Source organism: Raphanus sativus, chromosome 3, assembly GCF_000801105.2.
Source record: "Raphanus sativus cultivar WK10039 chromosome 3, ASM80110v3, whole genome shotgun sequence".
NCBI classification, from domain to species: Eukaryota; Viridiplantae; Streptophyta; class Magnoliopsida; order Brassicales; family Brassicaceae; genus Raphanus; species Raphanus sativus.
In genome coordinates, this window is record NC_079513.1 from 23,025,356 (window position 1) to 23,045,260 (window position 19,905).

The 19,905-nt window shown below is 38.8% G+C and overlaps 5 protein-coding genes and 1 pseudogene across 6 annotated transcripts; 5 read left to right on the forward strand and 1 right to left on the reverse strand.

Annotated features, from left to right (window-relative positions):
* Positions 1 to 642: 642 nt before the first annotated feature.
* Positions 643 to 2,943, forward strand: LOC108848069 (26S proteasome regulatory subunit 6B homolog). Its single transcript, XM_018621477.2, has 6 exons — positions 643 to 1,176; positions 1,401 to 1,631; positions 1,714 to 1,872; positions 1,976 to 2,128; positions 2,268 to 2,351; positions 2,669 to 2,943. Exons 1-6 carry the CDS (start codon positions 718 to 720, stop codon positions 2,801 to 2,803), a joined length of 1,221 nt encoding a protein of 406 aa, XP_018476979.1. The 5' UTR covers positions 643 to 717; the 3' UTR covers positions 2,804 to 2,943.
* A 1,196-nt stretch (positions 2,944 to 4,139) lies between these two features.
* Positions 4,140 to 6,201, forward strand: LOC108844940 (uncharacterized). Its single transcript, XM_057005926.1, has one exon. It carries the CDS (start codon positions 4,190 to 4,192, stop codon positions 6,122 to 6,124), a length of 1,935 nt encoding a protein of 644 aa, XP_056861906.1. The 5' UTR covers positions 4,140 to 4,189; the 3' UTR covers positions 6,125 to 6,201.
* Positions 6,135 to 7,495, forward strand: LOC130510105 (probable inactive receptor kinase At5g58300; annotated as a pseudogene).
* A 2,590-nt stretch (positions 7,496 to 10,085) lies between these two features.
* Positions 10,086 to 12,152, forward strand: LOC108847631 (protein NETWORKED 4A-like). Its single transcript, XM_018620931.2, has 4 exons — positions 10,086 to 10,183; positions 10,315 to 10,360; positions 10,450 to 10,561; positions 10,647 to 12,152. The coding sequence occupies exons 2-4, from the start codon at positions 10,346 to 10,348 to the stop codon at positions 12,038 to 12,040; spliced, it is 1,521 nt and encodes a 506-aa protein (XP_018476433.1). The 5' UTR covers positions 10,086 to 10,183; positions 10,315 to 10,345; the 3' UTR covers positions 12,041 to 12,152.
* Positions 12,153 to 12,224: 72 nt separating this feature from the next.
* Positions 12,225 to 14,919, reverse strand: LOC108847633 (malate dehydrogenase [NADP], chloroplastic). The gene is made up of 12 exons (XM_018620933.2): positions 14,541 to 14,919; positions 14,354 to 14,447; positions 14,123 to 14,209; positions 13,706 to 14,043; positions 13,528 to 13,618; positions 13,374 to 13,448; positions 13,198 to 13,299; positions 12,994 to 13,116; positions 12,839 to 12,907; positions 12,696 to 12,764; positions 12,558 to 12,611; positions 12,225 to 12,466 (listed from the first exon to the last, which is right to left on the reverse strand). The coding sequence occupies exons 1-12, from the start codon at positions 14,711 to 14,713 to the stop codon at positions 12,410 to 12,412; spliced, it is 1,332 nt and encodes a 443-aa protein (XP_018476435.2). The 5' UTR covers positions 14,714 to 14,919; the 3' UTR covers positions 12,225 to 12,409.
* A 927-nt stretch (positions 14,920 to 15,846) lies between these two features.
* LOC108844943 (probable serine/threonine-protein kinase WNK4) lies at positions 15,847 to 19,622 on the forward strand. Of its 2 annotated transcripts, XM_018618225.2 has the most exons (7): positions 15,847 to 17,021; positions 17,099 to 17,364; positions 17,454 to 17,677; positions 17,758 to 17,915; positions 18,404 to 18,725; positions 18,804 to 19,079; positions 19,146 to 19,622. In XM_018618225.2, the coding sequence occupies exons 1-7, from the start codon at positions 16,962 to 16,964 to the stop codon at positions 19,496 to 19,498; spliced, it is 1,659 nt and encodes a 552-aa protein (XP_018473727.1). In that variant the 5' UTR covers positions 15,847 to 16,961; the 3' UTR covers positions 19,499 to 19,622. The 2 variants fall into 2 exon arrangements, with proteins under 2 accessions (XP_018473727.1, XP_018473728.1); XM_018618226.2 differs by having other exon boundaries at positions 15,854 to 17,021; positions 18,804 to 19,622.
* Positions 19,623 to 19,905: the final 283 nt, after the last annotated feature.

A 19,905-nucleotide genomic window follows, 5' to 3' on the forward strand; every position in this document is an offset into this window, starting at 1 on the left:
TTTTTCTTTTCGAATTGCTTACCATTCTATGTGCACATATAGTCCCGTCTATGTGCCTCAAACACCTTCATAGTGTTTTCTCACTATTTTAGGCACATACTGTTCGTGTTCCTTATTATAATTTGATTCAAGAAACTTCGTCTATATTTTTTTTTTCAAACTTAGCTATGTGTTCGTGTTTGTTTTGATAGGTTTTAAGATTTTTGTCAAATGTATACATTATTACATAAGGAGCTAGAATTTATTGTACATCAAAAACTTCAGAAGAAAGCAATATATATATATAGTTTACAAAAAAAAGCAATATATATACATATCGCATGGAGTACATATCGCATGGAGGTGATGAATTAGTTACAAATTCATTTCATTCATTTATAAAAATCCACTTATTTTGATTTTGAAATTTACATCATTGATTTTGAAATATGTTTGTTGATTTTGAAATCAAGGGATTTGTCAATGATTTGTAAATCCAATTTTTTTTTTAAATCCACTAAAATACTAGAACCAATAACCCCTACTAAATAGAAGCCGAAAGGAAAATACCAAAAGGCCAACAAAAGAAAGGAAATTCAAAGGGCCCAAATCTCAAATCTTTCGGCCTTTTTAAAGAGACCACCCCCAATTAAAAAAAAATTATTAAATTTGTTAGTAGCAATCAATCTTGTCTTCCTCTCTACTCCAAGAACTCATCCCACAGATCTCTCTCCGACAATGGCTGCAGCGATGGTTCTCGACCCCAAATCATCATCTCCCCCACTGATGGATCTCTCCACGTCCCCCGACGAGGAAGATCCCTACTCCCGTCTCAAATCGCTCGAGCGGCAGCTGGAGTTCACCGACATCCAAGAGGAATACGTGAAAGACGAGCAGAAGAATCTCAAACGCGAGCTCTTGCGCGCTCAAGAAGAGGTCAAGCGAATCCAATCCGTGCCCTTAGTGATTGGCCAGTTCATGGAGATGGTTGATCAGAACAACGGCATCGTTGGATCCACCACCGGGTCCAATTACTATGTCCGGATTCTCAGCACCATCAACAGAGAAGACCTGAAGCCTTCTGCTTCCGTGGCCCTTCACCGTCACTCTAATGCCCTCGTTGATGTCTTGCCGCCTGAGGCTGATTCGAGCATCTCCCTTCTCAGCCAGTCTGAGAAGCCTGACGTCTCCTACAATGTAAAGTTTATCTCTTTTTAGAGTCTTGATCACTTTTGCTTCTGGATTAGAGTTTGGGTTCTTGTAAAGGTCTTGCCTTTCTGTGGATTAGGGTTTGGGTTTTTGAAAAGGAATTGGCTTTTTTGTTGTAGTTTAGGGTTTGATTCTTTTGTAAAGGTCTTGGCTTTTTGTGGATTAGGGTTTGGGTTTTTGAAAAGGAATTGGCTTTTTTTTTGTTGTTGTAGGATATTGGAGGATGTGATATTCAGAAACAGGAGATTCGAGAGGCTGTTGAGTTGCCACTTACCCACCACGAGCTTTACAAACAGATTGGTATTGACCCTCCACGAGGTGTCTTGCTCTATGGACCTCCTGGTACCGGGAAGACTATGTTGGCTAAGGCTGTTGCTAACCACACAACCGCTGCTTTCATTAGGGTTGTTGGGTCTGAGTTCGTGCAGAAGTACCTCGGCGAGGTATCAGAGAAAAAACCATTGTTTTATTAATTGTTTTAAGTGCTTCTACTTGATGCCTAACTTGCTTTCCGTTCGATTGCAGGGACCTCGTATGGTTCGTGATGTCTTCCGTCTTGCCAAGGAGAATGCTCCAGCTATCATATTTATTGATGAGGTGGATGCCATCGCTACTGCTAGGTTCGATGCTCAAACAGGAGCTGATAGGGAAGTTCAGCGTATTCTCATGGAACTTCTTAATCAGGTGAGAACAGTAAACAAATAAGTGAAAACTCTCTCTTGTCGTCTTCTTATAAACGGCTTCAACTTGAGTTGTGTTCTAACTTGTTTTGTTGAATACGACGTAGATGGATGGATTTGACCAGACCGTGAATGTCAAGGTCATAATGGCGACCAACAGGGCAGACACTCTTGATCCTGCTCTCTTACGTCCTGGAAGACTTGATCGTAAGATTGAGTTTCCCCTTCCTGATAGACGTCAAAAGAGACTTGTTTTCCAGGTTAGTTAACTACTAAAAGTACTTGAACGTTGAATCACTTAGTGAAGGGGAGATGTGAAGCCAAATGTTTTAAAAGAAAGTGAACACATTCTTGGTTTGTTACCGTTTCTGTTTCACTGACTTCTTTTTCCTTGTTTAGGTATGCACCGCCAAAATGAACCTCAGCGATGAGGTTGACTTGGAAGACTATGTTTCACGTCCTGATAAAATTAGCGCTGCTGAGGTTAGTTTTTCTTGCCTACTTTTCTATGCTTCCCACTGGAGTTGCTTTTCTGATGATATACGTAGCCTCCATAGTTTCTAGATCACCACTTAATAATGGTTGTTCTGAGCAATATGTAAGGATGTTAGTCTTTGCACATCGTTGTCATGAATTGAATTATCGAGAATCTAACCTTGACAGTAAGATGTTTTGATTTACTTGATAATGAACATGGGAACTAACTTTAGAAGAGGATTGGATGAAAGATGAGTATTGATCTGCCAAAGATGATAGATATTAAATAACACACTAATTCAACATTATGTTGAACGATGCAGATAGCAGCAATCTGCCAGGAAGCTGGAATGCATGCGGTACGTAAGAACAGATACGTGATACTGCCTAAGGATTTTGAGAAGGGTTACCGTTCAAATGTGAAGAAGCCAGACACGGACTTTGAGTTCTACAAGTGAGGAGAAAGCAGAGATGGGAAGCAGATTATGCGTGTTGTTCAATCTCCAGTGTTTTCTTTTTTAATATATCTGCATGGATCTGCAGTTTAATGTATGAACCAAGTTGCATCTCTAATTAATGAAGTTCAAGTTCACAAATACTTGTGATTTTTTTGTCTCTCAGTCTTTACAGTTCAGTATAATATACGAACCAAGTTACTTGTGGAGCTCAGGTCAACTTAAAGTTTGTGTTTAGTCTCTTTAGTCATTTACAGTTCCATTTATAAGTGAAGCATGGTAGAAGGTCAAGCACCAGTTGAGTAATAATGTCTTGTTTCTGACAAAAGAGACAAAAATGTCCAAAGCGCTTTGATCTTGTGTTGGGATTAGATGATGACATGACTAGTTTCACTTTTACATAGTATCCGCAATCAAGAATGAGGAGAGAAAATGGAAACATGGGTGGTTGGACAGATCAGGACTATTATTACCACACTCAAATGATTATAAATAAACTTACTCTTTGCTCTGTTCACAAAATTTGCATTTGGTCGACTGATTTTGTCATTTTGCTATCTCGTAAGAAGCTCTTAATTGGTTTATGACTATTACCCTGTCCATGCTCCTTGGATGGAAGATCTCTCAAATTGGGGTATGGGGCTAGCCAAGGACGTTCCTCATGAATTCAATATATATGTGTAGCACAAAAAAAAGAAAAAGATATATAGGTCTCACAAGTTGAAGTATATATACATAATAAATTGCAACAATATAAATAAGAACTTCTTATCCAAGTGACATCATTATATCTACATATACATGTATACATACATATATATGTATATCCAATACTTAAATATTAAGTAGTGTAACTCAAAAAAAGATAAAAGTTACTTGAACAAAAAAAAAAGATAAAAGTTACAAAATTTGTTTTAAATTTTTCTTTATGTTTCCAAAATAGAATCACAAGTTTGTAAAGTGAAAAGACAAGTTTGTAAATTGAAAATATTTAGTTTCCAAAATGATATTTTTAAGAAACGAGTTTCTAAATAAGTTTCTAAAAGATTCTGATTTCAAAACGTTTCAAAAACGTAAAACATACTTTTATCCGAATTTCCATGCAACCTGGCTCTTTAAGGATAGGATGATACCAGAAAGGAGGTGAAAACCATGTCCAAAGAAAAACTGATTCGTTTTCTTTATTTGGTTTTAGAATAACACTACAACAACAACAAAGAAAAGAACAAAATCCACTTCGTTTCCACGTCAAGGATCTAAAGTAGATTGTGACTTTCAAATTTCTTTATTTAAGGTGCAAAATTGTTAATAGGCTTATACATCTGTAGACCAACTTACTTTTAAATCTTGTTAACACACTCATTGTAAAAAAAAACACCTGAGGGAGTCATGGATTCTGATGGTGGATTTCATGAGGTCGAAAAAGATGGTGAACTATTTCTGGTATACCACCACCCAAAATACCGACCTGTACCACAAATAAAAAGTCTATCCTCAGCTGCTGAAGTAGCCAACGACGATCATCCTCCTCTACCCATTTTCATATGCCCTTATGTACGATGGCAAAAAGAGGATCCTGGAAATTTCAGATCCTTCATGATCGATTCTTCTCCTGAGTTTGTCCTCTCTAGTGAAGCTTCTTATAATCGTCATGTACTTACTTTGTTTTGGTGCAACAATGAAACAATCGACGACAATGGTAAATGCGGTATATGCAGCTTTGCTTCAGACTGTGGCACAAATTATTACTTTTGTGCTTGGTGTCATTCAAAGTACCACAAAGAATGTGTAGAGTCTCCACTTAAAATTAAACACCCTTATTATCCTCATCATTCTCCTCTCCAACTCTATTATCATAAAGGTTATACTGATTGTATACATTGTGGAAGAGAGGTGGCCAATGGTTTGATATATCATTGTACTGTCTATCAAATTTTCATGCATCCAGTATGTGCAATGAAGCCGATACCCATTGTTATAGACCAACAAAAAATACATGATCATCCCCTTACCCCTTTCCCTAGACAAAATTCAGTACATGATCATCCCCTTACCTTTTTCCCTAGACAAAATTCATTAATCTGCAACGTATGTGGTTCGCTAGAAAAATACCCCACCTATATCTGTGTCAGATGCAACTTTGTAGCTCACAGAGTATGTGCAGAGTTTCCACACACCATCAAGATATCACGTCATCCCCATCGTATCTCCCGTGTTTCTTCTCTTCGATATGAAAAGTGGCCATGTGGAGTTTGTCGTAAAAGTATTGACGGTAATTATGGTGCATATACATGTAACCAATGTGGTGAGTACTATGCTGTTCACTCCAAATGCGCTCTAGGAACAGGTGTGTGGGATGGAGAAGAACTTAAAGGTGTACCCGAAAAAGATGATATAGCACAAGATGCACCACCGTTCTCCAAAATATCTGAAGGAGTGGTCCATTATTTTCTTCATGAACATCATCTGCGACTCGAGAAAAACGTACTACTCGATGATGAAAACAAGTTTTGTGAAGCGTGTCTCATGCCTATCATTGAAGATGAATTATATTCATGTGCGGATGAGTGTGAATTCATCCTCCATGAAACATGCCTAAAAGCTCGTCGCAGAATACAACATGCGTTACATCCTCATCCACTAACATTGAAGGCTAACAATAATTATGTTTCAAGTTCCTCCGGCCAGTGCACCGCTTGTTCGCGTACTTGTGGCGGCTTTGTTTATGAGTGTCCGAAACATGAATGTTCTTTCAAGCTCGATGTGAGGTGTGCTTTAATTTCAGAGCCGTTTGATTACCAAGGTCATGAGCATCCTTTGTTCCTGTCTTTAGACCCATACGTACATGTATTATGCAAGGTATGCAAATGGAGACAAAATTATTCGTTAAATTGCATAAAATGTGATTTTATTGTGTGTATGGAGTGTGCCACCTTACCATACAAAGTAAGGTATAAGAACGACAAACATTTTCTCACACTTTCATGGGGGGAAGAAGAAGAGAGGTGTGAGAAATATTGGTGCGAAGAGTGCGAAGATATAGTCAAGAACTTATTCTATTGGTGCAATGATTGCTGTACCATCCTTCATACTCACTGCTTGTTCAGCGAAGATCCATATCTGAAACCTGGTCAAGTACTTCTCGAAGTAAGAGAGAAGAAGGAGTTTCAAATTCTCCCCAAAAGTAATACTTCTCGGCCAATTTGCCCTTTCTGTAAGAAGCCTTGTCAAGGAAAAAGATTTACAAGAGATAAGCTGATAGCCTGTTCGGCGAGTTGTGTTTCTGGAATGGCTTACATACGCGCGCGAGAGAGGGAGTTTTGACTCCTATCCTATGTTATTGTCTTCTTTTTCTTTACTTTGTTTGTTTCATATAACTAATATAACCATCGGTTTCTTTCTCTTATCGTAATTGGTCTTGTATCAATAATTTGGTAAACTATTGTGAAAGTTAAAATAAGCAAGTATATATTCGGAGTCGGCCTATTTTGATAGTGTATGGTTCTCATTATTTTTAGATATGACTAGTTTCTGATCTCTAACTCTACAAGAGCAGATTTTAAAAATAAAGAGAGAGTCTTGTATGCTTTGAACTCTGTTACCTAACTTTCTGAAGCGTAATGAACGTTTGTGTTTTAAAAAAGAAAAAAATAACAAAGAGAGAGTCTAAGCTTTGATTTACAAAGTCAGTGGGGTTTTCAGTAGTTTTTCTTTTGGTTTTCAGTAGTTTTCTGACTTACCATTCACGCTTCATAAAGGCAATAATATATGTTTACATAAAGAATCTGAATATTCCAAATCTTCTTAAACTTTTTTTTTTTTTTTCGAAATGTTTGTAAATATCTATCCGAAAACAAAAACTGAGAATAGTTAACTTCCCCCTCCGGAGCTTCATGGCTTAGCGACTCTTGCTGCAGCTTAAAACGGTTACGACTAGACATTGGCTTTTGAGCTGAAGTTGAAGGACTATTCTCTTTACTTCGTTTTGGGTTGCTTATGAAAGTAGCTTGCCTCTTGACTGGGACTCTAGAGTGAAAATCATGCGTGCAGCAGCAAAAGATGTAGCTCACCTACATGTAGTTGGAGGTTCAAAGTTCAGTCATGGAAACATAAAGTCCTCAAACGTGATTATGAAACAGGATAATGGTGTGTGCATATCTGACTTTGGGTTGTCTCCTCTGAATCTCTGATGGCTGTGCCCATTGCCCCAGTGAGGGGTGCAGGCTACCGTGCACCAGAAGTAATAGAAACAAGGAAACACACCCACAAATCAGATGTTTCCAGTGCAATGCAGTCGCCAAGTAGGGAGGACATGGTTGATCTTCCGAGGTGGGTGCAGTCAGTGGTGAGGGAGGAATGGACAAGCGAGGTGTTTGATGTTGAGCTTATGAGCTTTCAGATCATTGAAGAAGAGATGGTGCAGATGCTGCAGATCGCTATGGCCTGTGTGGCTCAGATGCCTGAGGTGAGACCCAGCATGGATGAGGTGGTTAGGATGATTGAAGAGATACGAGTTTCAGACTCTTCTGAGACCAGTCCATCTTCGGATGATAATAGCAAACCTAAGGACTCTAATGTTCAAACCACCCCATTGATGACTCTTCCTCTTTTTATTATAGGTGTTTGAGTTTTTAAGTCTCTTCGGTTGATTGTTTGGTGATCACTAGCCTAAGTAGTAAGACCCAGTTGGAGGTGTGTGTGACATTTACATAGCAATTATTATAGGATCCTTTCTTTTTGTCTCATGATATATGAATATGATCCAATTTCGTTCAAGTGGCTATCCAAAATGCCATGACAGGGGCCGGACACAGAAGTGTGGTGGCTAGTGTGTAATCATGATTTACATGAATGTATGAATATGAAATGAATGAAATTTTCTTTAACATTTAGTGGCAAAAGATCATAATGAAGAGTTTGGTAATAAAAGATAACCTCAATGGTGATCTCGTTGTAATATTTGTCCCGAACATATTCAGGTTTCATCATCATGCTTGTTGGCAGGGGCGGACCCAGAAGTTTGTTAAATATGGGGCACATTATGTTAGAAACATAAAATACAAGGATATTTTTAATATTAAACATGTGGCACATAATGAAATTACAAGTGAAATAAGGGTATTTAAACAAATTTTATACTGAATTTTTTCAAAAAAAAAAAGAGAGTGGGGCACATGCCACACCTTAGTCCTACCTAGGTCCGCCCCTGCTTGTTGGGAAGTGAAGTCCCACATGGCAGCCGTCATGCTACCTCCAACGCTATGACTAAAAGTGACCTTTTGGTGAGCGGAAGTAATTGAGAGGCTAGTTGTAGTCATCAAGAGAGGGGATAGTGTTTGATATTAGTTTGGTTGACCTTATGTCCACTCTGCTTCATTACATTGGCGAGCTAGTGCAAACATCATTCTTCATGCTGCTCACTCATCTTCAAATCTTCTTATTTTGTTTTCCTACAGTTATTTTGTAGATAAGTAATATTTCTGTATATGGCTGTAATGAGTTTGTCATCATGTAAAAAAAAATTATTAGAAAAAAACGATTGTGATGTGCAGGTTTGGCCAAAGTCACAACGATTATCATTTCATCTCTACTATACCATATAAAACATTATACGCAACACTTACCAATCTCATCTTGAATTTTTTGATGTGTACTGGTCCAGTGGATCAACTTCGGAGGAATACACATCTTGTAAGCCAAGGCACTAAAGGACCAAAGCAAGATATACAACATTTACAGTTCTACAGCTTTTCTTGTTTCCTTTGATCTTACAAATTTTTTAGATTTTTCTAGAAAAAAATATCTACATGATTTTCCCATTTTTGTTTGAATAAGAGTGATCTCCTTAAAATCATGAGTCCACATCACTATTACATTAGTGTATTGTATCTTCTCCTTTTTTTAAAAAATGTAATAAGCTTTTTAAATGAGAGTTTAGTTTTCAAAAAGTAAATAAATAAATAGTTAAGCTGAAACCAAATTAATATAGTAAAGTTTCTTTTTACATGTTTCCTAGTGTTTAGCTATCAGATAAGCTTGTTGAAATAAAGTATTTATAATTAATTTATCAAACAAAGTTTTTTGAACCATGTATCTTAGAAATAAACTTACAACGTTTTATCAGATGAACCAAAATGTAAAAAGATTACACTATTTTCTAATATGTTTTAATAATTTTTATATGATTCTTAGTATAATTAATTCAGGAAGATTTGAGCCAAAAACAAAAAGATTTGAGACAATGTTTTCTATTTGCATTAGCTAATTTAAAATTTGATATAAGTCTTAACAGTTATAGTATTTTTTGTATGTAAGATAATTTTATTTTAAAATGACTAAGTAATCACTAAACAATTACATTTTCTTTTCTTTTTTTTGTTCTCAACAAGAAAAAAAACAATTACATTTTGATTTTATATTAAAGCGTGTTTCAAAAATTGTATAGGGTAATGAGCTGTGCCTTTAGATCAAGCGTCGAAACATCATAAGGAAATAGATGATTTAAACTACAAAATACAGTGAAACCTCTATAAATTAATAATGTTGGGACTACATCAAAATTATAATTTTTATTAATGTATAGAGATTATTAATTTATCGAGATACTAATTAAACCAAAAACTCAATTTGAAACTATGAAATTATATTAATTAATAGAGATATTAATCTATCGATTATTAATTTAAAGATGTTATACTGTATATAGTTTTTTAATGCATAAAATCTGAAAAAAAAAAAAGAAAGCCAAGGAAGTGGAGAGCCACAAAACAAAATTTGTGTTGGCTAAGACGCACACATAACGCGATTACGCCCCTAAACCCCGAAAAAGTCTTCCCATTCAAATTACATATTAAAAACAAAAGGACCTGAATTTTAGACCAAAAAGAATTAGAAAAAGGCAATTAAAAATATGCAATGCCTGCATAAATGATATCTTGACTGCGTGTTGAACCTTCAAGAATGTTTTAATGGCAACGTAAGAATAATAAAATGTAGAGGAAGTAGTCTTGGATGACCATTACTGTTATGAATAGTCGGTTTGATTATTAGTGGTGGGAGAGAGGTCAAATGACAACCCTTAATCCCCTATTATAAACTTCTTCTATCTCCTCTCCACATGGACACACTATAGAATTAGTCCCAAGATTACGTATTTAATACACATAAAAGATTACAGACAGACAAAACAAATCACTTGGCCACGTTGATATTGCTTACTACTAGTCCCGCAATATCTGTTGTCTTTTTTTTTTTTGGCTTACAATATCTGTTGTCTTAAAGGTAACCGTAAGTGTATAAAAATCTTTTGATCTAAAAACTCTTTGCATCTTCCTCTGCTTTCTCCCTTGCAACCCTTTTACATCATCTTCTTCTTCTTGTCAGGTTTTCTTCTTTTCTTGTCCTTCTGTGTTTAGATATTTCAAATTGTCATGATTCTGAAAAAATCTGACACACCAAATCTGTATTATTTGTCTTTTTCCTTTCTCTCATGATTGTCTCTTGTGTGTTTCCAGCTTTCGTATAGGGTCCATTGTTTTTTCAACCATGGATTCTGATCTGGTAACATACAAAAAAAAGAAAAGCGTTTGTCCTTTTTAATACCAGTTAACAAGAATCTATTCTCATTCTTGATCCTGGGGTTTTGCTAGGTTCGTTCCAAGAAGAGTATCAAACGAGCAGAATCCACCAAATCACATCTATGGTGGTGGGATAGTCATGTAGGCCTCAAAAACTCCAAGTGGCTCGAGAATAACCTCGACGGTGAGTACACTAGTCAGTCCAATCTCATTGTGTCCTTAAGAGTGGGTGGATAGTCTTTTTCATAATGAGTGTTTATTGTGATCAGAGATGGACAGGAGCGTGAAACGGATGGTGAAGTTGATAGAAGAAGATGCAGATTCGTTTGCCAAGAAGGCAGAGATGTATTACCAAAAGAGACCTGAGCTCATTAGCCTTGTGGATGAGTTTCACCGTACGTACCGTTCTCTAGCCGAGCGTTACGAGAACATCACCGGAGAGTTGAGGAAAAGCTCTCCTCCCTTAGAGCTTCTTCAGTCACAGGGCTCAGGCTTCTCTGACGTCTCCTCCTCTGACCTCATCTCCACTGAGCTTAATAATAATAGGTTAGGACGTCCTCCTTCCCGTCGTGCTCCTGGTTTTGACTACTTCCTTGGCTCTGGAGGAGGACTTCCCTCTGATCTTTATCTCAAAGATGGAGATGATTATGCTTCTGTTACGGACTCTGAACTCGAATCTGATGATTCTTCTGTGACTAATTGTCCTGAGAGCTTGTTGGTAAGGGTGAAGAGTGAGAGTAAATTTGTTGATCTTCCTTCTAAACTTGCTGCTTGTGAGCAAGAACTGAGAGATGCAAACGACAAGATACAGAACTCAGAAGACCAAATCTTTATGTTAAAGAGTCAGCTCGCTAGATACTTGCCATCCGAGTTGGATGATGAACATGGTGAAGAGGCAGCTTCCACACAGGACATGGACGTTCAGTCTCTGTCTGAAGAGCTGAGAGTTACAAGGCTGAGGCTTAGGGAGGCGGAAAAAGAAAACGGAAACATGAGAAAAGAAGTTGAGAGGCTCAAGAGCCTGCAGAACCTGCTTGACTCGGCGCAGAAAGAAACTGCAGCGTGGAAAAGCAAGTCTAGCGCGGATAGGAGAGAGGTGGTGAAGGTGCTGGATAGAGTCTCCATGTTGAAATCTAGTTTAGTAGGTAGGGATCATGAGATCAGGGATCTGAAGACGGCTTTGTCTGACGCAGAAGAGAAGATATTCCCGGAGAAGGCGCAGGTCAAAGCCGAGATATCTAAGCTCTTGGAGGAAAAAACACACCGTGATGAGCAGTTCAAGGAGCTGGAAGCTCATGTGCGTTATCTTGAAGAGGAGGTAAGAAGAGTGACCAATGAGAAAGAGGAAGAGGAGGAAAGGCTGAAGGGAGAAATGGAGGTTTTGACAATGGAGAAGGCAGAGAAAGCGAGATGCGTAGAGACGTTAACCAAAAAAGTGAGTGAGCTCGGAGACGAGATGAAAGTAAAAGACAGTAGGAGAATAGAGATGGAGAAGGAGCTGGAGAAGCAGAGGAGGGAGGTAGAGGAAGTAGCTGAAGAGAAGAGGGAAGTGATAAGACAACTCTGCTTCTCACTTGACTACTGCAAAGATGAGTGTAAGAGACTACGCGATGGCTTTTCAGGATATCCACCTATCAGACCATCCTCCATTCTTGCTTCTTGATTCTGATGTATAGCAAATATATGTATACTCTTTGTAACTTTATTTGTATTGCTCTTCCACATATAGAAAGCCGTTTTTGGTTTGGTGAAAAGAAGATTTGTTTTTGACATCAGATATGCATTTTCTAGTTTGTGTTCTGAAACTCAAATAAGCAGAGGACATTTTCAAGTGTGTACAGACGCTATTGTAGAACATGAGTTTGCTCTATTGCTCAAGTAAACTCACATGTATAAATAAGAAGTAAAATGTGAAGAGTTTAATTCACTTATTCCAACCAGTCAACATGAGTAATATGGGTGTGCTATGTACAACAGCTAACAACCCAGAAGAGAGTGCTTACTTGAGATGTTCAAACGCCACTCACCAAAATCAAACTTCACCGGGAAGCATAGTATCTACCGGACCAAGATCACAGAAGGCGATGCCCTGAAACATACATCCATGAAGTAAGTAAGTAACTAAGGTTAGGTTCTATTTAAAATGGTTTTATTTTAATAGACAAGACAGATACACATACATCTCCAGTGAGGTGTGCAACACATTTCTTCTCAGCCAACAGTTCTGCTTCCGACTGCAAAATGTTTTCATGTCTCACTTTAACTTCTGGCATTTCGACACAAAACCCATGAAAGATTAATCTCTAAGAAGGTAATACCTTGGCGATTCGTTTGCGTAGGTAGTCATCAATCTCTACATCCTTGACAAGCTCATAATCTCCATCTCCCTAGGAGAAGAAAAAACACAGTGTTGAGAGTCGCCACTAGAGAAAAACTTTCATGTATTAAGGACAGAACATACCTTTGACCGGCACGGCATGCTGAAGACGAGGTCCTCTGCAATACCATAAGGATTCCCATTTGTGTACACCTAAAAAAATACATGAGCACAACACTATCAAAGTCTGAACCAATCTATCTTGTCGTTACCAAAATGATATTACAAGGAGATGGTACCCCAGTGGAAAACCAGTCACCCTCAGGAGTAGGAGTTACAAGAGACTTTATAGCATCAACAATGGAAACAGCGGTAGAAGCAGCAGAAGATCGACCCCATTTCTGAATTAGTAAGCCACCTCTCTGCAAAACAAACACAAACACAAACGCAGCTTACTCAGCCAATAGTGTTATCTCTCATTGCAGAAACCATCACAATGTTACCTTCTGCACACTCTCAGTGAATCCCTCTTCTAACCATTTGTGATCTGTAATAACCTCCTTCACCGGCCGGCCATTGATTCTGGCATTCAAGAAGTCCGGCACCTGATTCACCTCTAAGAGATAAGAGAGACATCCCAAGAAACAACAAGTGACACAAGAGCAAGTTAAGGCAAAACCTGAGTCGTGGAGTGATTTCCCCATATGGTCATGTTAGAGACTTTGTCGTAGAAGACACCGGCTTTAAGAGCAAGCTGCAAAATGTAATTGCCAATCATATGTGAGTGAAAAAAATGCATATGATCACATACATGTATGTGTGAAATGTGGTACCTGACACTTGGCTCGATTCTCGTCCAACCTCGTGAGGGCATGGAAGTTCTTTGCAGGAATGTTGGGAGCATTTTTAAGACAAATCAAGGCGCTGATCAGACAAATCAAAGCATACTTAAGATGTTTGGCGATGATTAAGATATTAAAAGAGTGGTGAACTTAAGGAAAGTTAGCTTACTTGGTGTTGCAAGGATTCCCCACTACAAGGACCTTAACGTTAGGAGAGGCAACTGCGTTAAGAGCTTTCCCTTGCTCAGCAAATATCTGACCATTAATATCCAACAAAGCAGCACGCTCCATTCCAGGGCCTCGAGGCTTTGCGCCAATCAGAAGAGCCCACTCCACGTCTTGGAACACTTCATACGGATCCGTTCCTATATCAACTTCTCTCAACAAGGGGAACAAGGAATCCTCAAGTTCCATTGCAACACCTTCGAGGGCTTGGATTGATCTCTCTGATCCAAGTAGTTTCAAAGCAATGGGCTGGTCTGGTCCAAACACTGAACCTGAAGCAAGCTATTACACAAGGAAAACAATAAGATAAAGACCAAGTGATTGATTGGTAAGTAAATCATATCCCAAAGGAAGGGCTTACTTTGAAGAGAAGGTGGTTTGATATCATGCCTGCAGCACCTGAGACTGCAATACTGATCATCTTCTTCCATGACTTCGTCTCCTCTTCCTGTAAACACGCACGTTTGGTAACTCAAAATCAAAGAACAAATAGTTGTAAATATACTATTATACCCATGTGAAACAGAGGATTATCTCCACTTTCAAGACATGGTTTACTGAAACAGAGAGAGATAGAGAGAAAAAAGATTACAGCTTTAAGGTCATAGGTGAGACAGAACACTCCATAACACTCTTTCTTCGTCTTCACAGACCCATTATCTTGAACCGCAACAGGTGCTTGGTTACTTTGATCATATATTTAAAAATAAGCATCTGATCAGACAGAGGTTGAAACTTTAATAGAGTGAAAGTATATTAGGAACGTAAAGGAGACTTACTTCTGAGAAACAGAGCAAGAGATTTTGGAGATGGAAGTTGGATGGAGAGGTGGAGGAAGAAGAAGATTGCGAAACTGGTTTGAAACATGCAACTTGGAGGAGAGACGAAGCTGAGACGAAGAGCGGAGGAAAGGCGACGTCGTTTTGGGGGTTGAAAGGTCTGACATGGCCATTATCGCACAGACACAAACTGTTGAAAGTGAGAAGTTTTACGGAACAATGAAACAGACAGAGAGAGAGAGAGAGCGCCAAGACAGAGAGGATTAGAGAATCTATGGATAAGGCTCAGGTAAACGACACTTGTCAATTATCTGCCATCCACATTGACTATCTAAACTCGGGTAAGTTCGGTAATTGACGGTTACAATCAGATTTCAACAAGTAGATCAGAACCGGATTTTAAAAATTTGCGGTTCTTTGGATGTAATTGAACCGATCTAAACCCGAAATGTACCAGATAGAAAACTGATCCATAATTCTAGATTACCGTATTTCCAACTCAAACCCGATCCGATGCCTGAAAGCCCAGCTTTACCGGATATTTTCTTTTGAATTTAAGCCCAACAAAAGGCCCAACCAAATATCTTAAACCGTTGATCGGAGCCCGCTTAGACCATGTTTATCCGGGTATATTGGACAGCATCTTGAGGAAAGAGAGAGGGAGGGAGGCTCACCAAATTGTCAAAACCCAAGCTAAAGGTCGTCTGAGGAAGAAACGTAATCTGTTGAGTTTTTTCTTGAATGTGGGCCCCACTGAAAGGTGGCGGTCCACAATTGGATATTTTTTTTTTTTTTAAATCAAATAAAGGCCCAAAAAAAAAAAAAAAAAAAAAAATCGGACCCCATCTGAGATTCAGCGATAAACATGCTCTTAGGTTGACGTGGCCGTTGTCTGCTTCGGAGGGTTTATTCACCGATGACTTGCTGAAATAGGAGACTGATCCGAAGAAGGCTCTTGAGGAACCTAAACTATGTCAGAAAGCCAAAGAAACTATGCGACGCCTGAAGAAGTGGAAGCTCTGACTGAGGGAAGGAGTAAAAAGAGTATGCAACACTCTTTGCCAAGTCCCCATGCTCAATACCCTAACATGGCTCAACTTATATGTTTGTAGCATTGTCATTTGATTATTGTGCAGGTATGGTAAATCATGGAAATATATATAGAGAATGTAAACCATGCAGTGTTTGCAGAGAGGACTGAGGTAAGCACGTTCTTTTCTAACGCTCATCAGTTACCTTAATTTAGTATAATTTTAAATGTGAGTGATATAAAGGTTTTGACTTGGTAGGTGGATTCAAAGGATATATATAGAGGGTGTAACATATTTTTTTAAGGATAAATGGGTGGTGTTTAATTGCTGTGGCCTGTGGGGTTTTTCCTGCGTGACATACTGACATATCAACTGTGGTGGAGAAAGGGTGTTCACATGTTGTGCGGTGAATGGTACAGATGATAGAGCAGACTATAATGATATGCTCGTGGGACAATTCTGGATGCGGCTTTTGTTGCAGTCACTGTCAAACTTATACGGCTGTTCTTGTATGGGATATATTCCAACCTTATCTTCATTTTCCTACCATTTTTCTCTCTCTCCTTCCTTTTCTACGTGTCAAGTAACATCTAGTTGAGAACAAACACAGTAGTCAAATATGCATAAAAACATATCAAATTAGATCTATGATTGCCTGTTAGCATTCGGGTCCTCCTTAGACACAAAGCTAAGATCATGAAAAATTGATTGGTTACTGCATATTTGTTATGTGTTGTTAGTTTATTACAGAACCATGAACTCCTTGAGAGCTAAAGGAAGTCGCCACCAGCAACAAAAAGCAAAAGATAGTGATGTCACACTATCTTTCTATTCTCTCCATGTTCCCCACTTCTATTCTGACTTTTCCTCTGTTTTGTCGTTTTATTTATTTTTGTTATTTTGGATTCTTCTGTCCACCAATCTGATAATTGGTTTGGTCGAATCGTACAGTTTCCCGAAGCAACAAAACTCTTCCCTCCCCATTCCAATAAGTTACAGTTTCTCAAGTCTTATCCTCTTTGCTATATTATGTCTGTGGTTCACAAAATAAAACAGGGCATATTCTTTTAACCATGGGTGTTTACAAAATGATGTGGCTTGAGTGTCTTTGACTGGCAACTAAGGTTCGTCAAAGTTTTGAATAATGTATATTTTACAATAAAAATAAATGATCTTCTGTAGTATACGTGATGCAAGCAAGGTTCAGTCTCTTGTCTTTATTCATTCTATTATATGAATGGGTGATTGAGGCCAAAGACAGTTCAACATATATTATCTGCTGACGCTTCTTTGATGAAGTAGAAGAAAAAGAAGAAGAAGTACATAAACCAGAGTTAACTCGCCCCTCTCAAAATATTCCTATGATCAGCAGTCGATTTTTTGGTCAACCATGAACGTAAATCAAGTTTCAGAGTATGTCGAAACCGATCCCACTGGACGCTACGGACGTGTAAGCAAGGAGACAGAGTCTACGTTCACCAACCAAACCACTTTGTAACACTTTTGTTTTGTTATATTGGAACACAGTTTGCAGAAGTTCTTGGAAGGGGATCGATGAAGACAGTGTACAAAGCAATCGACGAGATGCTGGGAATAGAAGTAGCGTGGAGCCAGGTTCAGCTAAAAGAGGTTCTCCGTTCCTCTGTTGATATACAGAGGCTCTACTCGGAGGTTCATCTTCTCAGCACTCTAAACCACAAATCCATCATTCGTTTCTACACTTCCTGGATCGATGTCCGTTCCCACACTCTCAACTTCATCACCGAGTTGTTCACTTCTGGGACCCTCCGACAGTAATTAATTCTCTTACACAAGTTGCTTCTAAAATAATACTATTACTTAAATGTTTGCTTCTTTGTGACCCTGTTCTGTTCTTGTCTAGATACAAAAACAAGTACTTGCGGATAGATATCAGAGCAATCAAGTCATGGGCTCGGCAGATCTTGGAAGGGCTTGTTTATCTCCACGGGCACGACCCTCCTGTTATCCACAGAGACCTCAAGTGTGACAATATCTTTGTTAATGGACATCTTGGACAAGTCAAAATTGGCGATCTTGGTCTTGCAAGAATGCTGCAAGACTGCCGCTCTGCCCATAGTATCCTCGGTATGTTGCAAAAAAAAAAAACGTTTGTTCTCACTTCGCGTTCTGATCATGTGCTTAGACTTATTGCTTCTTTTGCGTAGGCACTCCCGAGTTCATGGCTCCAGAGTTATATGAAGAAAACTATAATGAGCTCATTGACGTTTATTCCTTTGGTATGTGTTTTCTGGAGATGATCACTTCTGAGTTCCCGTATAGTGAATGCAACAATCCGGCGCAGATTTACAAGAAAGTTGTTGCGGTATATCTTTCAATCTGTGAACATATGAATGATGGTAGGCTTGCGGGTTTGGTTAGTTCGGGTTTTCGAAATTCGGTTAGTTTGGTTCAGCCGGAATCTCACCGAATTGAATCAAAATAAGTTCAGTTCGGTTTTTGGTTAGTTCCGTTTTAAAAATTTATACCAAACTTAATCAAAGCTTCTGAATTCAGTTTAAATTGGTTAAATTAAGTTCGGTTTTGTGGTTCGAATTTTGATTAGTTTTGTTACTGTAATTCGAGGCAGAAATTTGGTTAAGACTGGTATAATTTGGTTAATTTTTTTTATTTCCATTACCGAATTGAAGACAACAATTTTTTTTTAAGCTGCCGAATCGAACCGAACCAAACCTCCTAACCGAACTGAATAGAAACCCAAACTTTTCGGTTCGGTTAATAGTAGCAGGCCTACACGAAGCTATTAGCCTATCAGTTGAACAAGGCATGAGCTTTGTAATGTTTTATTTCCAGGGAAAGCTGCCAGGAGCCTTTTACAGAGTTAGAGACATTGAGGCACAGAGGTTCATCAGTAAATGCCTCGTGCCTGCCTCAAAGAGAGTCTCAGCAAGAGAACTATTGCAAGATCCATTTCTAGCGTCTGAAGAGTCCTGGATGGTGTACGCGAGAGGAGCTGAGAATCTGAAGCCCTTCTTGAACGAGAATGAAATGGACAGACTTAAGTTGGAAGATGATGAGTTAGGAATAGGAAGGAGCCATATGACCATCACTGGGAAGCTGAACGCTGAAGATAACAACACAATCTTCCTGAACGTAATAATCGCAGATGAAGATGGTAAAAAGGAACTTTGTTGATAATGCCTGATCATTTTGTTATGGTTCGGTCACTTAATTGCTTCTTTTTTCTTTTCAGGTAAGGCTAAGAAAGTTTCTTTCCCCTTTGACATCATGAATGATACTTCCATTGATGTTGCAAAGGAGATGGTGAAAGAACTCGAGATCACAGATTGGGAGCCAGTCGAGATTGCTAAAATGATTGATGGAGAGATCTCTTCTTTGGTGCCTGGTTGGAGGTACGAGGAGGAAGATAATGAAAACCCTCATTTCAACTCTTCTTCCTCGCATTCATCATCCTCTCAAGCTTCACTCTCTAGCTACAAGGCACAAGGCCGTCAAGATTGGCTACAAGGTATGGAAAGTAACAGTGCAGATGATTTTCACGATGAGACGGATTCTCAGAGTTCTTCCAATTCAGGGTCCTTTTCCCACGTCAACTACATTTATGTTGATGAGCACAGCCCTCAACCTCCTGCTATGAACAGGACCCACAACGTGACGAGGTTCTGCCCCGAAGAAAGCTCTCGTCTACATTCAGGACACGCCAACATGTATGGAACTTCCAGTTCGAGTAACTGGAGACTGGCATCAGACAACCGCGCACTTACGAGGAACCGCTCACTTGTAGACGTGCAGAGGAAGTTACTGCAACGGTCTCTGGTGGAAGAGGCTAGGAAGAGAAGGTTGATCAAAACCGTTGGAGATGTAGAAAACGTTGGGTTTCAGTCACCTTATGCGGTTTCCCGGAAGCCACAGATCTCAAGGCGCTAGTTTCTCCCATATTTTGAACATACTGTAAATTTTTTGTTCATGTAATATCTATAATGCAACGTGAACATACTGTATATTTTGAACATTCGGCTTATGTTTTTTTTTTGAAAAATCATTCGGCTTATGTTTCCATGTAATAACAAAGGGTTTTTATTTACTTCAGACCATCAATTTCTTCGGTCTTGGTCAGAAAGTCCGCCTTTGTTGCTGACTAAGCAGGTGAGTGATCCCTATGTGTTGAACATTGATCAATTGCAGGTAGATGGATATGTTTCGACAAGAAGTAGTCTTAAACGGGTATGTCTACTTGTTGACACCAAATGGGGGTATGAAGCCAAGAGACCAGGAACTTGTTAATCTAATGGAGAGGTAGTCTAATATCTGTTTATGTCATGTAGCGAAGTGTA